The sequence below is a fragment of the Somniosus microcephalus genome, chromosome 6, assembly GCF_052327205.1.
Source record: "Somniosus microcephalus isolate GS21.2 chromosome 6, FLI_Smic_1.0, whole genome shotgun sequence".
NCBI lineage: Eukaryota > Metazoa > Chordata > Chondrichthyes > Squaliformes > Somniosidae > Somniosus > Somniosus microcephalus.
In genome coordinates, this window is record NC_140992.1 from 21,938,618 (window position 1) to 21,955,653 (window position 17,036).

General features: G+C 44.9%; 1 protein-coding gene across 3 annotated transcripts in view; it reads right to left on the bottom strand.

Moving 5' to 3' along the window:
* hps3 (HPS3 biogenesis of lysosomal organelles complex 2 subunit 1) overlaps positions 1 to 17,036 on the bottom strand; it is a 76,648-nt gene that overhangs the window by 44,550 nt on the left and 15,062 nt on the right. For all 3 annotated transcript variants that reach the window (XM_085989837.1, XM_085989838.1, XM_085989836.1), the window contains exons 9-14: positions 14,001 to 14,109; positions 13,737 to 13,918; positions 11,478 to 11,655; positions 9,920 to 10,150; positions 5,690 to 5,866; positions 2,622 to 2,825 (exon numbers count right to left, since the gene is read on the bottom strand). In XM_085989837.1, coding sequence (XP_085845963.1) covers positions 2,622 to 2,825; positions 5,690 to 5,866; positions 9,920 to 10,150; positions 11,478 to 11,655; positions 13,737 to 13,918; positions 14,001 to 14,109 — 1,081 coding nt within the window. The remainder of the gene's footprint in view (positions 1 to 2,621; positions 2,826 to 5,689; positions 5,867 to 9,919; positions 10,151 to 11,477; positions 11,656 to 13,736; positions 13,919 to 14,000; positions 14,110 to 17,036) is intronic.

Below are 17,036 nucleotides of genomic sequence, written 5' to 3' on the forward strand. Positions count from 1 at the left end.
GATAGTGCAGGAAAGTGGAGATGAGGTAGAAGATCAGCCATGATCTTATTGAATGGCAGAGCAGGCTCGAGGGGCCAAATGGCCAACCCCTGTTCCTATTTCTTATGTTCTTATTATCTTCTTCTTCTTAGGCAGTCCCTCGGAACCGAGGATGACTTGATTCCACATTAAAAATGAGTTTGCAGGTGGCTGATTAGTCCAATGAGGGACCTACAGTCTCTGTCACAGGTGGGGCAGACGGTGGTTGAAGGGGCGGGTGGGTGGGGTGCTTGGGTTGACGTGCGCTCCTTGCACTGCCTGCGCTTGGCTTCCGCTTGCTCCCAGCGAAGAGACTCGAGGTGTTCGGCGCCTTCCTGGATGCTTCTCCTCCACTTTGTGCACTCTTGGGCCAGGGATTCCCGGGCGTCAGTGGGGATGTTACACTTTTTCCAAGGAGGCTTCGAGGGTGTCCTTGAAGCATTTCCTCTGCCCACCTGGGGCTCTCTTGCCTTGCCGGAGCTCTGAGTAGAGCGCTTGTTTTGGGAGTCTCGTATCGGGCATGCGGACAATGTGACCCGTCCATCGGAGCTGATTGAGCGTGGTCAAAGCTTCAATGCTGGGGATGTTGGCCTGAGCAAGAACACTGACGTTGGTATGCCTATCCTGCCAATGGATTTGCAGGGTCTTGCGGAGGCAGCATTGGTGGTACCTCTCCAGTGCTTTGAGGTGCCTGCTGTACATGGTCCATGTCTCTGAGGCATACAGCAGGGCGGGTATCACTGCTGCTCTGTAGACCATGAGCTTAGTGCTGGGTTTGAGGTCCTGGTCTTCAAACACTCTCTTGCTCAGGTGACCGAAGGCTGCACTGGCACACTGAAGGCGGTGTTGGACTTCGTCGTCGATGTCTGCCCTTGTTGACAGTAGGCTCCCGAGGTATGGAAAGTGGTCCATATTGTCCAAGGCCTTGTCGTGAATTTTGATAATCGGGGGGCAGTACTGTGTGGTGGGGGTAGGTTGGTAGAGGACCTTTGTCTTACGGATGTTTAGTGTAAGGCCCATGCTCTCGTACGCTTCGGTGAAGGTGTTGACGATGGTTTGGAGTTCGACCTCCGAGTGAGCGCAGACGCAAGCGTCATCTGCACACTGTAATTCGACGACAGAGGATGGGACAACCTTGGATCTGGACTGGAGGCGACGGAGGTTGAACAGTTTTCCGTTTGTTCTGTAAATTAGCTCCACTCCAGTGGGGAGCTTACTGAGGGCGAGATGAAGCATTGCAGCAAGGATTTTCGAGAAGAGCGTTGGTGCGATGACACAGCCTTGCTTAACCCCGGTTCGTACGTGAATTGGGTCTGTGGTGGAACCGCTGGTCAGGATCACAGCTTGCATGTCGTCGTAAAGCAGGCGGAGGATAGTGACAAACTTTTGAGGGCAGCTGAATTTGAGGAGGACACGCCATAACCCCTCACGGTTGACAGTGTCGAAGGCCTTTGTGCAATCAAAGAAGGCCATGTACAGCGGTTGGTGCTGTTCCCTGCATTTCTCTTGTAATTGACGTGCGGTGAAGATGATGTCCATTGTGCCCCTTAGTGGGCGGAATCCGCATTGCGACTCTGGGAGGAGCTCTTCGGCCACTGGGAGAAGGCGATTGAGGAGGATTCTTGCAATGACTTTCCCTGTGGCAGGGAAACTCCTCTGTAATTACCGCAATCGGACTGGTCACCTTTCTTGAAGATGGTCACAATTACGGCATCTCTGAGATCCCCTGGCATGCTCTCTTCCTTCCAGATAAGAGAAACAACTCCTGTTCCTATTTCTTATTATCACATTGCTGTTTGTGGGAGCTTGCTGTGCGCAAATTGGCTGCCGCATTTCCTACATTATAACAGTGACTACATTTTTTTTTTTTAAATTTTTTTTTTTTTAAGTACTTCATTGGCTGTAAAGCACTTTATGACATCCGGTGGTCGTGAAAGATACCATATGAATGCAAGCCTTTTTAAAATATCTTTAATATATTAAACATCATAGATCTGACTGCACTTCAGTAATTTTTTCCCCACACAAATTCCTACATCCACATTGATAAAGCAAACTGTCTATGTAAACATATCATACTGCAATTGCATCTTCCCACCAGTAGAGGCACTGGCAGGAGGGGGACATTACAGCATGAGAAGTTTGCATGGGTAGGTCCATTGTAAATGTGGAAAGAGGAATTTATATTGGGAATGCTGACTGTATTATGTCTGCACACTTTGGTCCATTATCTCCTGCCCTCTCACCAACTTCCCCGAGGACGACACTTGGTCTTGACTCCCCCATGTTCAGTGCTACAGCATATCGACTGCTGTTCCATTGAAAATGTTGTTATATGCTCATTTCCTACCCGCAAACTTCACTTCCCGTTATCATGATCACTTTTTTTAATGTCAGTATTTAATATTGAAAATGCCCGCGTAAATCAGTTACAATGGGGTTTCCCCATGTAAGCAGATCACAGTGGTGCTGTAGTTGCCGGCTGCAGCCATTAGTTGGCGCTGTAGTTCCAATGAACCCTGCATCCTCAGACAGTGTGAGCAATGCCACGGGAGATGTACTAGTATTTTAAAGTGCGGAGGGGGTGGGAAGCAGGGACGTACCAGTTCCTCGACCGTTTTGAGCGGTGTCCTGTGGGGCTGTAGTTTCCGGGCTGTTCTCCGGATATAAACCGACACCAGCTTCATCAGCAGCAGCTGGATCACCACTTCCTGGGTGCAGGCTATCAACGTGGCTTCCCAGAAATCAACCAGGAGTTGCGGAGTCTCCTCCTCATTTTTTTCATCGCCGCCTTTTTCACAGAGCGCCTGCCAACAACAACAGAAACTAATCAGGCACTGCGTCGACAGCTCCCTCCCCCATTCCCGTCACTTTTAACAGACTTCCACTCCCGATTCTATTTTGCACATTAAGTATCGCGAAAAGCAATTACTGGCAATGTTGGAAATATGTAGATGACAAAGAGAGGACCTTACAAGAGTTAGAAAAGATATTGAACAGCAGGGAAAAGGTATATCTGGAGAATTATTTCAAAATGAAGAGTGACAGTATAACAAGGGGACACAGGTTCATACTTGTAAAATGTTGGACTGATGTTTTTGACACAAAGGGGTAGATGTTGACTTTGTGCGGTAGTGTAAAACGTGCGATAGAGTTGCCAACCCGCTTTACATCCCTCCCCATTTTTATCTCCATTGAATTGGATAAATACGTGAAAAGGAAAAATTTGCAGGGCGATTGGGAAAGAGCAGGGGAGCAGGACTAATTGGAGAGCGCTTTCAAAGAGCCGGCATGATGGGCTGAATGGCCGCCTGTGTCATTCTAGTCAGCATCATCTCTTATCCCAGCCAGGAGTTTAACAAATGAAGAGCACCAACTCCCTCTGCTGGTTACATACATATTTACATAATAATGGGCCGTATATTCCGATCCCTACGGGCTGTGTACACACCCGTAGGAACATCGGAAGTGCTGGTTTCAGGCATACCAAGCGCAAGCGCTGAAAACCGGCATTTCCGTGTCAAGAATGATCTTGACAGATCGGACGCCTGCCATGGAGAAGGGCCTCTGCGGGTGGATAGTTCCGCTTTCTGCAGAACCTCCGCCCGCAGAAAACCCTTAGAAATCTTACGCCTGGTAAAATAGCAGCATAAGATTTGAAAAAAAGTTTAAAAAAAAATTCTCATTTATAATTTTAAAATACTTTTCTTTTAAAAAGGTAAGTTTATTTTTAGCCCCGTATTTTTTCAAAATTTTTTATTTTTGTTTATAATATTTAATTTATTGCAATTTCAACTAATTATAAAAATGTGATTTAAAAAAAAATGATTTAATGTTTTACAGTGTTTTTGGGGTGATCTCCATTCATATACAGTATTTGACAGGTGTATCTGTCAAGTGTATGAAGGGAGATTCCCTTCTATTGGCTCCCCATGGCCCACGTGATCCCAGGGACGCTGCGAACCGCCTGCAACTCTGGGATACGTGGGCCCTGCGCATTTCGAGTTGGAGAGGCCCAGGAGCGGAAGGGTCCGGACCTCGGGAGCCCTCAGGTGAGAGCGTAGATTTTTTTCAGATCGGAGGCCTCCTCATGCAGGAAGCCTCCGATCGGAAAATACAGCCCATAGTCTTTAAAACACGACATCCCCAGCCAATGTACGAGCGGACACTTACACTCACTAAGAAAATTGAGCCAGAACAACAGCAAACAACTAAGACTGATGCACACTTAAAAAAAAAAAACCACCAAATGCATATCAATAATTGTTCAAAATGGAAGTTTCTAAGCTACTTCCAATATCTATGAAGTGAAGTTCTACTCATTAATCATGAAGAGATTGCATTATTTTGAAATAAATGAGTAGGGAATGTTGTGGAAATGGGATGTGGAGTTGTAACATAGTCTCAATCACCTCGGGAACGCGGGATCAAATGAAGCTCGGAATGAGGTGATGAAATCAGCTCGAGTGGTAGCGGAATTTAGTTTGCAGTTTTAGGTCGGAATTATAAAGAATCGAGAACCTGGCATATATGGAATATCTGCATCTCTTTAAATCAGTGGTGTTGGACAGCATTTAGTGTGCTGGGTCTGTAATGGAGGTCTTTCAGGCAAACTGTTGAACACTTAGCCATACTGAGGCACACAGCCGCAGGTTAATTAACAGCCACAGTAGTCACGACCGATGATTCCCCCTAATTATTTTTGGGTGCGCGGCCCATTCAAAGTTTCGCGCAGGCATGAAATTTCACATTTGAAAAGCCGGGCCCGGGCTATGCGGAGGGAACGTTGGTCATGACATGTTCAATTCAATTCAATTTTATTTGTCATATATGCAGCAGACACGTGTACTGCACAATGAAATGTTGATTTTTACGAGTCCTCCAAATGTTGCGCCTGAAAGCTTGACCATAGACTAAGTTCAAGGTTTATGCGAGTTAAAATAAACTCTGCATTTTAGGATCCGAAGTCAAAGCAAGATAAAAGCAAGGAAGTCATGCTAAACTTTTACAAATCACTGGTTAGGCCTCAGCTGGAGTATTCTGGGCACCACACTTTAGGAAGGATGTCAAGGCCTTGATGTGAGTGCAGAGGTGATTTACTGGAATGGTACCAAGGGATGAGGGAATTCAGTTATGTGGAGAGACTGGAGAAACTGGGATTGTTGTCCTTAGAGCAGAGAATGCTAAGGGGGAGATTTAATAGAGGTGTTCAAAATGATAAAGGGTTTTGATAGAGTAAGTAAGGAGAAACTGTTTCCACTGGGAGGAGGGTCGATAACCAGAAGACACAGATTGAAGGTAATTGGCAAAAGAATCAGAGGGGAGATGAGAATGTATTTTTTTTTTTTTTTTAAACGCAGCAAGTTGTTACGATCTGGAATGCACTGTCTGAAAGTGCGGTGGAAGCAGATTCAACAGTGACTTTCAAAAGGGAATTGGAGAAATACTTGAAAAGGGAACATTTACAGGGCTATGGAAGGGCAGGGGAGTGGGATTAATTGGATCGCTCTACCGAAGAGCCGGCACAGGCACCATGGGCTAAATGGCTTCCTCCGGTGCTGTATGATTCTATGATTCTACAATACAGCATTTGATTCTCCCCAGTGGGAGGGTTTGTCACTGGGGTAGAAGATTCTAAAATAACTTGCATTAAAAAAAACTGTAAACAGACCTTAAAGAACAAGTCAGCCTCTTCGAGCTTAATTTTGTTACTATCCAGCAAAGCAACATACGCGGCTACCAGGAGGCCAGGCTGGGTCCTCTCCAGCTCACGAGATAACTCTGTTGCCACAATGTCATGATGTCGCAAGAGATTCGGTTCTGCCACAAAACCACAAACCAACCTCATCTGTCAAAAAACAAAAGCAGACAATTCAATGAAACGCAGTCGGTCACTAACCCAGAGTGTGTCAATGGAACGCAGTCAGTCACTAACCCAGAGTGTGTCAATGGAACGCAGTCAGTCACTAACCCAGAGTGTGTCAATGGAACGCAGTCGGTCACTGACCCAGAGTGTGTCAATGGAACGCAGTCAGTCACTAACCCAGAGTGTGTCAATGGAACGCAGTCGGTCACTAACCCAGAGTGTGTCAATGGAACGCAGTCAGTCACTAACCCAGAGTGTGTCAATGGAACGCAGTCAGTCACTAACCCAGAGTGTGTCAATGGAACGCAGTCGGTCACTAACCCAGAGTGTGTCAATGGAACGCAGTCAGTCACTAACCCAGAGTGTGTCAACGGAACGCAGTCGGTCACTAACCCAGAGTGTGTCAATGGAACGCAGTTGGTCACTAACCCAGAGTGTTTCAATGATCAGACTATCTCCGAACTCTTCATTAATGTAACGCTCTCCAATTGGACAAGGTTCATTGATATTGTGTTGCAACAGAAAAATTAGTTTGTTCTGACTTTTACCTTAATGCAAATTCCAGATCATGATCCTTCCTCCCTCCCCTCATTTTTAAACTTGAGAAACCTGGGTAAAAGGCTAATGTCTATGGTACAAGGGTGAAAAGATTAGAAGATAAACCAAATCAAGAGCTAATGATAAGGGAATGCCAATCTTGGATTCTAAAAGTCTGATTGTAGAAGAAAAACAGTGCCAGCTGTGGCTCAGTGGGTAGCACTCGTGCCTCTCACTCAAAAGGTTGTGGGTTCAAGTCCCGCTCCAGACACTTCAGCGCACAATCTAAGCTGGCACTTCAGTGTGGTATCAATGGAGTGCTGCACTGTCGGAGGTGCTGTCTTTCGGATGAGACGTTAAACCGAGGCCCCGTCTGCTCTCAGGTTGACGTAAAAGATCCCATGGCACTATTTCGAAGAGCAGAGAGTTCTCCCCGGTGTCCTGGGCCAATATTTATCCCTCAACCAACATCACTAAAACAGATTATCTGGTCATTATCACATTGCTGTTTGTGGGAGCTTGCTGTGTATAAATTGGCTGCTGCGTTTCCTATATTACAACAGTAACGGCAATTCAAAAGTACTTCATTGGTTGTAAAGCACTTTGGGATGTCATGAGGTCATGAAAGGCGCTATATAAATGCAAGTTCTTTTTTTTTTTTCTTTGTTAAGGCAGAGAGAACAGGGCAAAGGGGGAAAAAATAGATGGAAAGCAGAGGAACAAAAAAGCAGAGGAACAAAGAGAGTGGGAGGAGGAATGGGGAAAGAGAGAAGGGAGGAAAGACGGGGAGGGAGGGAGACGGAAGAAAGAAGGAAAAATAGAGAAGGAAGGAGAGAGTGGAGAGAGGGAAAAGAACAGTTGGAAGTTGAATGGTAGGGATTCAGTAAACATCCCAGCATACCAGAACATTCTTGTGGGACTTAAGAGTCGATAAAGAGGAGGCATTTAACAATATATATTAATCCTCTGAACTTTCTTCTCTTGCTCCTTGAAAAATATGCTGGTTTACGCACACTACCTCCTCCTTATATCATCACCATGTTAAAGTAAACACCCATCATCCAGTCTCCTCCACTAACTCATTCTTTCCCAGCTCCTCAAAACTGGGCAACGCCTCAAATTTTCCTTCCTCCAGTGCTTGAAGGGGTGGGAAAATTCAAAACTAATCCGCGGCAACATTATTTCAGTCAGTCGGTGCTCAATCTATGGAACAGACTCCCTAGGGAGATGGTAGAAGCATTAAAATGCAAATTGGATAGATTTCTTTCAGAAAATAAAATCTGGGGGATTCGAGTAATTTGAGACATGATGTGTGGTGAGTGTAGCGTGCTCGAGGGGAACATGGTTCCCAAAGCTCTCCACCACTAGGGGTTTTCCTCACGTTACGCTTGGGTCTGCTGTAGACTAATCGATAGAGACTGATCGCTGTGATTAAGCAGCAGCTCCATTACCGTTGTAGCATGCGACGGCCAGGACGGTAGAAGGCGAACCAGATGGACCTTGGTCTTTCTTTGTCTAGCGATTCTCATGTTCCTCCTGCAATCCACAGGCTTTTGAAACAGAAGCTGTGCGTCACCAAATCACCTGTTTCTGGGCTTGCCTGGCCCTTCTCTCTCTCACCTTTGGTCAGATCCTGTGCTGCCCTTGGTTTCTCAAATAAATTAAAACTGAAAGTGTGGGACAGACAGCATCAGCACGGTACTGGGTCATGCTACAGTTTAGGAGTTGCAGCTGCTTCATCCATTGCAAAGGAAAATACTCCATGGGAGGAGGGGACAGAACACTCGCACAAGACAGCTATCATTTGCATTTATTTTAGGTGTTTTAAGTCATCACTAAATAATGGAAAGTACAGCTACAAGTTGCATTTTTAGCGACTATTTATTCTAAACAAACATAATAGGGTTGGAGGAGGCTCGTGTGGAGCACAAACACTAGCACACACCAGTTGGGCCGAATGGCCAGTTTCTGTGCTGTAACTTCTATGTAATTAACAAGGGGAGAGATACTAAAATTGGAACGATACAGAGAAGATTAGCAGTGCTCAGACATGAACAGTTTGCCAGCTTTAGCACACAGTGTAAACAAGCACTCAGCTCAGGGACAACATGGGCCAACTGCAGAGTAACACTTCCTCTATTTTGCTCCAATAATGTACTTTAACCCCAATCTCAGTAAAGCATCTGCTAACAAACCAGTGGGACACTTTCAGTTCCTACACCAACTATTCTTACAGCTGGTGTGGGAGTTGGAAGTTTCACACTGATACAGAGAATGCCAAGTTTGGGTCAATTTATGCCTGGTCTTGCACTCAAGAACTAGCTACGATTTTGTCTGACGTCGTAGTCATTAGTGGACCAGCAGATGGAGATTTTCAGCTCATCGCGCAATCCTTCATTGCAGAGTAACTCTGGGGCCCCCCGACTCAGAATTCCCGCTACAACTTTATGTTATTTAGTGTTTGGTGTGACGCCAACTCCCTTTGCACCAACAAATTACAGGAGGACATTAATAAACTTGCAGAATGGGCATATAACTGGCAAATGAAGTTCAACACAGATAAATGTGAGGAATTACATTTTGGTAGGGAGGTCACTTATTACTTGGAAAGTGCGAGTCTAGGTGGGGTAGAGGAACAAAGGGATCTCGAAGTACAAATACACAAATCACTGAAAGTTGTGACACAGGTTAGCAAGGCCATAAAAAAAGCAAACCAAGCACTAGGGTTTATTTCTAGAGGTATAGAATTGAAAAGTAGGGAAGTTATGCTAAACTATCATCATGTATCGAACCTTGGATAGACCACACTTAGAGTACTGCGTACAGTTCTGGTCGCCATATTATAAAAAGGATATAGAGGCACTGGAGAGGGTGCAGAGAAGATTTACAAGGATGATACCAGAAATGCGAGGGTATACACATCAGGAAAGGATGAACAGGCTGGGTCTCTTTCCTCTTGAAAACAGAAGGCTGAGGGGTGACCTAATAGAGGTCTTTAAAATTATGAAAAATGTTGATCGAGTGGATACAGAGAGAGTGTTTCCACTTGTGGGGAAGAGCATAACTAGAGGCCATCAATATAAGATAGTCACCAAGAAATCCAATAGGGAATTCAGAAGAGACTTCTTTACCCAGAGTGTGGTGAGAATGTGGAACTCGCTACCACAGGGAGTGGTTGAAGCAAATAGTATAGATGCATTTAAGGGGAGGCTAGATAAGCATATGAAGGAGAAGGGAATAGAGGGTTATGCTGATAGATTGAGATGAGGAAAGACAGGAGGAGGTTCAAGTGGAGCATAAACGCCGGCATGGACTGGTTGGACCGAATGGCCTGTTTCTGTGCCGTATATCCTATGTAAATACTGCACTTGCAGCAGGTGGATGAGCTGAACCAAGAAGCTGTGGTTTAGGTGATGCCCAGCTTGGGTTTTCAAAGGCTTGTAGGTAAGTCAGAGCTTTAAAGTGGACAGTGTAGAGATTTATCAACATAAACCCCACCTCGCTGTACCGCTCCATGGCCATCTGGTACTTCTGCCGGTCTGCGATTCTCAGCGCCACCGTTGCTTTGGTCAGCATCACCAGGGGCGATGGGCTGATTGCGGCCAGCCTCTCCAGATGGTCCCATGCACTTCTCAGGCACACGTTTCTCATGCATGGGCTGCACAAGACATGAGGAATTTGGGTTGGTTCTGTCAGCTTGAATATGTGCAACACCTGGTTCGCCGTGTCCTATAGGATTAAAAATAATTATTACTGTACTTCCAAAAAGCAAACAAAAGCATTTTATTAAAAGAATATTCCATCCAACGCCTATGGGCTCCAAACTTCATGGAATCATTGAAATTCAACTCTTACTATCACCCCCTCGCTTTTTTCAATCTCTAGACTCATACAACAACAACTGGCATTTATCTAGTGCCTTTTACACAATAAAATGTCCCAAGGCGCTTCACAGGAGCAGTACCAGACACAATTTGACACCGAGCCACATAAGGATATATTAGGAAAAGTGCCCAAAAGCTTGGTCAAAGAGGTAGGTTTTAAGGAGCGTCTTAAAGGAGGAGAGAGAGAGGTAGCCAGGTGGAGAGGTTTAGGCAGGGAATTCCAGAGCTTAGGGCCAAGGCAGCTGAAGGCACGGCCACCAATAGTGGAGCAAAGGAAATCGCAAGAGGTCTGAATTGAAGGAGCACAGAGATCGCAGAGTTTTTTTAGGGTTGGAGGAGATTACAGAGATAGGGAGGGGTGAGGCCATGGAGGGATTTGAACACGAGGATGAGAATTTTAATCTTGAGACATTGCCAGACTGGGAGTCAATGTAGGCCAGCGAGCGCAGGGGTGATGGGTGAGCAGGACTTGGTGCGAGTAAGTACAAGGTGGAGATGTCATACTAAAACTGTACAGTATGATGGGCAGACCACATTGTCCAGTTTTCGTTCGCAAAGACACAAGAGATGACAGTTCAGCCAAGGAAGAGATGTAAGAAAAACCAAGAGGCCAATCCCAAGTGTCAGAGGATTGAGTGGCAAAAAAAAAAAATGGGAAAATCTTGGGCTTTTCAGTCTTGAAAGGGGGCGACTAAGACAGGACCCGAGAGGTATGCAAATTAGTAAGTGCCAAAGAAGAGGTAAAGCCAAAACACTACTTCAAACTGCGACAGTTGAACAATGGGACACAGGTTCAAACTAACGAGAGGCAAATGATATCAGAATGTTCTTCTTTATAGAAAGAGCGATTGACACATGGAATGGATTCTGAGCAGGGTAACATGGAAAAATGCCGACCCATTTGTTGTGAAGGTGGGGGGTGGGAGGGGGTTGCAACCAGAGAGACTCCCTGGATGGATGGGTGAAATGGCTTCCTCATGCATGTCTACTTTGTGTTTATAGGCATAGCCTGTTAGCTTCAACCTCTATTATTTCATTTGCATAGCTAATTGGCAGAGAGATACATCCTGGACTCATCAGAACAGTGGTAGCCAGGCAATGTTAGGCAGCACAGCATGCAATGTTCCGGATTCTATCAGACTGCATCCAAGGATAGATTTAAAACCGCTTACTGCGCTCAGCGGCTCTTCAATTTCCTCATAGACAGAATGCCTTAGGTAATACATAAATCCGTTTCCAAATTTCTGAGGTTCATTTTCCCATGAAAGCCTTCTGCTGATTAAGTCACTCAGTGACATGCCCGACATCTTATAGTAGGGGAGAGCGAGGTGAAAGTCATCCATCTCGAACCTATTGCCAAAATTAAGTCCGCACATCAGTTAAAACAGCCTTTAACACCGATTATAAACAAGCAATTGCTCAACTCCTTAATTTGGTGTTCACTCGGGTATACCACCAGTTAGTGGAAAAACCAGAGAGTCCAGATCAACTAACATACTCATTCTAAAGGCAGAGGTGCCAGGTAATATTGTTTGAAATACGAGCAGTCATACAGCTTGAGAGAAATTTCATGAGAATCTCTGGGGAACGCCAAAGCACCAGTCATAGAATCATACAGCACAGAAAGAGGCCATTCGGCCCATCATGCCTGTACCGGCTCTTTGAAAGAACTCTCCAATTAGTCCCACTACCCCCCCCCGCCCTTTCCCCATAGCCCTTGCTGCAGTGCGAGGTAAATAAATATTAATTGGAAGGCATCTCAGATATAAGTAACACAAGCAAAGGACTGGCCCATCACACTTCGAAATACAGCAGGAGACCCACACATAAAAACAAGCTCTCCCAGGTCACAATCTCACTGCTGCCCAGACTATACCAATAAACCCCAGCTTTGCAGTTTCTTTTGCTCTCTCTCGGTTAGAAAAAGCAAGAGAATGCTTATGGAGGCAAAGTTTTCCCAGCAGTCACTGCACAGGTGAAAGTGCTCCATTAAAACCTCAGGCCTCCATATTGTTTTCAGGATTTCTGCAGGGTTGCCAACCCCCCCGGATTGTCTTTCGGAATGGGAGACAAATCTCCCGGGGCAGTGCAGACAGTAGGATATCAGGGCGTTCCAGACCATCGGTGAGTTATTGTACTGCTGTTGGTTATGAGTGTTACCAGTATTACTATTAAGTTATGGGTGCAAGTACAAGTTACTATTAGTTACTGGTGGAATCAAAGTCCCTCCCACCTCTGGTTTTCCCCCCACCTCTGCAGATAATCCCTCCCCCACCTTTGGTTTCCCTTCTTCGCCTGCTCACGGACGGCTTCCTGATTCTCGGAACTTCTCGCACAACACAACTTATATTTCATAAAGTACCACTCTTGCCGCCCCCAAACCCGGCCCTGCCGTATCTTGACCCAATCACTCAGTATATAAAATCTATCCCCATCTGTCTCATCAGAGGTCTTGGTTGGGGGGAGGGAATTCTGTGCTACGGAGCTGTAGAGTGCCTTTGGGCAGATCACAGAGACAGAGGCCACTGTCCCTTCAGCCAAGCACGACACGCTGAGCCCCTTCCATCGGACATGTGTTCCGGCCGGCGGGCTCTCCCAGCTTCAGCATCAGAGACCTCAAGTTTGAATTTTGTACATCCCCGTTTGAAACTGGTCTCTCTCCAGGCTCGCCGACGGGGCCTCGGTTTAACGTTCCATCCAAAAGACGGCGCAAAACCAGGAGCAAAGATGCTCAACTACAGGGGACATAGGAACAGGAGGAGGCCATTCAGCCCTTCGAGCCTGTTCCGCCATTCAATGAGACCATGGCTGATCTGTATCCTAACTCCATCCACCTGCCTTGGCTCCATATCCCTTAATATCCTTGTCTAGCAAAAATCTATCATCTCAGATTTTAAATTATTAATTGAGCTATGCATCTACTGCTCTTTGTGGGAGAGAGTTCCACACTTCTACCACCTTTTGTGTGAAAAAGTGTTTCCTGACTTCTCTCCTGAATGGCCTGGCTCTGATTTTAAGCTTATGTCCACTAACCCTATCCCTGCCTGTGGGAAAAGTTTCTCTCTATCAATTACTTTCAGGATCCTAAAGACCTCAATCAAATCACCCCTCAACCTTCTATATTCCAGGGAATACAAGCTAGTTTATCGAATCTCTCCTCATAATCTAACCCTCGGGTCCTGGTAATATTCTGGTGAATCTGCGCTGCACTCCTTCCAAGGCCAATATATCCTTTCTAAGGTGCCATGCCCAGAGCTGTACACAGTACTGTACTCAGATGTGGATCCAACCGTTGCAAGGTAAACACAATAACATTTGCAGATGTCACGTGGTCAAACCTCTAGCCAGAGTTGGCAACCCTTGATCTCTGTGATGTTGAATCAATACATCTCATTGGAAATAACATTTTCTAGGAAAGTGAAAGCACATACTGGCTGAAACAGTCTCCCAGTTGGGTGCAGTTCTCTTTGAAAGCAGACAGTAATTCTTCGCTGTCAGGCTGGTTGCATCGGTCATGGTCCAGGAGAGCTGCTTTTAACATCAGGTGGGCCTCACTCAGCAGATGAACGTAACTCTGGGGACTGCAGTCCTTGTACCTTTTACTATAATCGACCTGCAACAGGGTTCAAATGTTGAAGGTCAGCGCAGCATCCAATTATCATGTCAATACCAATGGGGAAATGCAAACTACTCACCATCTCCCGACACAGCTGAACTGTTGGAATCATCTGAAGGCAATATAAATTCCACCCGGGTTCGCTGGTAACCGATGGCGATTTATTAATAGTCCTGAATTTTTGAGGCCTACAAAAATATATATATATATATATAAAAAAAGTTTTGTTCAGCTTTGCTAAGATTTGTTGATTTAATGCCATGACTGAATTAGATGAGCCTGGAGTTAGATGGTAATAGTTTGTAATTGGAGCAAAGCATTAATTTCATTTAATACCAACTTTACACAGTAGAATCGAGTTATAATGATGGATTTGGCTGGTAGACCAAACGATCACTAGAACTGTGCTGATTATAGCCAATCCCCCAGGTCTATTGCAGTCCCGCAGAGAAGCACTTTTGCCAAGCTCAATTGTCAGTTAGTACTTAGCTGTATTCTATTCAGAGTGGCAGTTTGGGACTAAATTATTGTATTTTTTTAAAAAACATTGAAATCAACCGATATTAAAATTGTTAATGTTAAGACACAAGCAAGTACCTAGCAGAGCGGAGCAGACCTGCAGTGCATCAAGGGAATCCAGCGCAAATGGATCAGTACAACCCTTGGAAAACTTCAACATTCTACACAAATTGGTTTTTGGCAACAGGGGATTAGAGCCTTATAATGACATGATCACAAGTGGATTCAACCGCAGTGGGAACTTCAAATGAGTTGGTCTTAAATCTTCAGTATTATGAGGAACATAAAAAATAGGAGGAGTAGGCCATATGCCCCTCGGGCCTGCTCCACCATTCAATAGGATCATGGCTGATCTGAATCTAGACTCACGTCCACTTCCCTGCCCTCTCCCCGTAACCCCTAATTCCCTTATCTGCTAGGAAAATGTCTATCTTCATTTTAAATGTATTTAATGTTGCAGCTTCCACAGCTCTCTGGGGTAGCAAATTCCATAGATTTACTACCCTCAGAGTGAAGAAGTTTCTCCTCATCTCAGTTTTGAAAGGGCAGCCCCTTATTCTAAGATTATGCCCCTTAGTTCTAATCTCACCCATCAGTGGAAACATCCTCACCGCATCCACCCGATCCAGCCCCCTCACAATCTTATATGTTTCGATAAGATCGCCTCTCATTCTTCTGAACTCCAATGAGTAGAGTCCCAACCTACTCAACCTTTCCTCATATGTCAACCCCCTCATCTCTGGAATCAACCGAGTGAACCTTCTCTGAACCGCCTCGAGAGCAAGTATATCTTTTCTTAAATATGGAAACCAAAACTGCACGCAGTATTCCAGGTGTGGCCTCACCAACACCCTGTATAACTGCAGCAAGACTTCCCTGTTTTTATACTCCATCCCCCTTGCAATAAAAGCCAAGATTCCATTGGCCTTCCTGATCACCTGCATACTAACTTTTTGTGTTTCATGCACCAGGACCCCCAGATCCCTTTGTACTGTAGCACTTTGCAGTTTCTCTCCATTTAGATAATAACTTGCTCTTTGATTTTTTCTGCCAAAGTGCATAACCTCACACTTTCCAACATTATATTGCATCTGCCAAATCTCTGCCCACTCACTTAGCCTATGTCCTTTTGCAGGTTTTTTATGTCCTCCTCACTCACTGCTTTCCCTCCCATCTTTGTATCGTCGGCAAACTTGGATATGTTGCACTCGGTCCCTTCCTCCAAATCGTTAATATAGATTGTAAAGAGTTGGGGTCCCAGCACTGACCCCTGCGGAACACCACTAGTTACTGATTGCCAGCCCGAGAACGAACCATTTATCCCAACTCTTTGCTTTCTGTTAGATAGCCAATCTTCCACCCATGCCAGTATATTAGCCCCAATCCCGTGATTTTTTATCTTGATCAGTAATCTTGTGTGTGGAACCTTGTCAAATGCCTTTTGGAAGTCCAAATACACTACATCCACTGGTTCCCCTTTATCCACCCTGTATGTTACATCCTCAAAGAATTCGAGCAAATTTGTCAAACATGACTTCCCCTTCGTAAAACCATGCTGACTCTGTCCTATTAAATTATGTTTATCCAAATGCTCTGTTACTGTTTCCTTAATAATGGACTCCAACATTTTGCCAACCACAGATGTTAGGCTAACTGGTCTATAGTTTCCAGCTTTTTGTCTACTTCCCTTCTTAAATAAGGGTGTTACATTAGCAGTTTTCCAATCTGCCGGGACCTTTCCTGAGTCCAGGGAGTTCTGGAAAATGATCACCAATGCATCCACAATCCCTACCGCCACTTCTCTCAAGGCCCTAGGATGTAGGCCATCAGGTCCGGGGGATTTATCCGCCTTAAGTCCCATTATTTTACTGAGTACCATCTCCTTAGTGATTTTAATCGTGTTTAGCTCCTCCCCCCCAATTGCCCCGTTTGTCCAGTGTTGGGATATTTTTAGTGTCCTCTACTGTAAAGACTGATACAAAATATTTGTTCAGCGTCTTTGCCATCTCCATGTTCCCCACCACTAGTTTCCCATTCCCATCCTCTAAGGGACCAACGTTCACTTTAGCCACCCTTTTTCTTTTTATATAGCTGTAGAAACTTTGCTATCTGTTTTTATATTTTTTGCTAGTTTACTTTCATAATCTATCTTCCCTTTCTTAATTAATCTTTTAGTTATTATTTGCTGGCTTTTAAATGCTTCCCAATCTTCTATCCTCCCACTAGATTGGGCTAATTTATATGCCCTTGTTTTCAGTCGAATACTATCCTTTATTACTTTACTAAGCCACGGATGGCTGTATTTTCTTTTACTCCCCTTTTTCCTCAGTGGAATATATTTATCTTGAAAGATGTGAAATATCTCCTTGAATGTAGACCACTGCTCTTGTACCGTCTTACACTTTAATCTGTTTTCCCAGTCCACTTTAGTCAATTCTACTCTCATACCTTCATAGTCTCCTTTATTTAAGCTTAGTACGCTGGTTTGAGATCCAACTCTCTCACCCTCAAACTGAATTTGGAATTCAACCATATTATGGTCACTCATTCCAAGGGGATCCTTTACTAGGACATTTTTTATTAATCCTGTCTCATT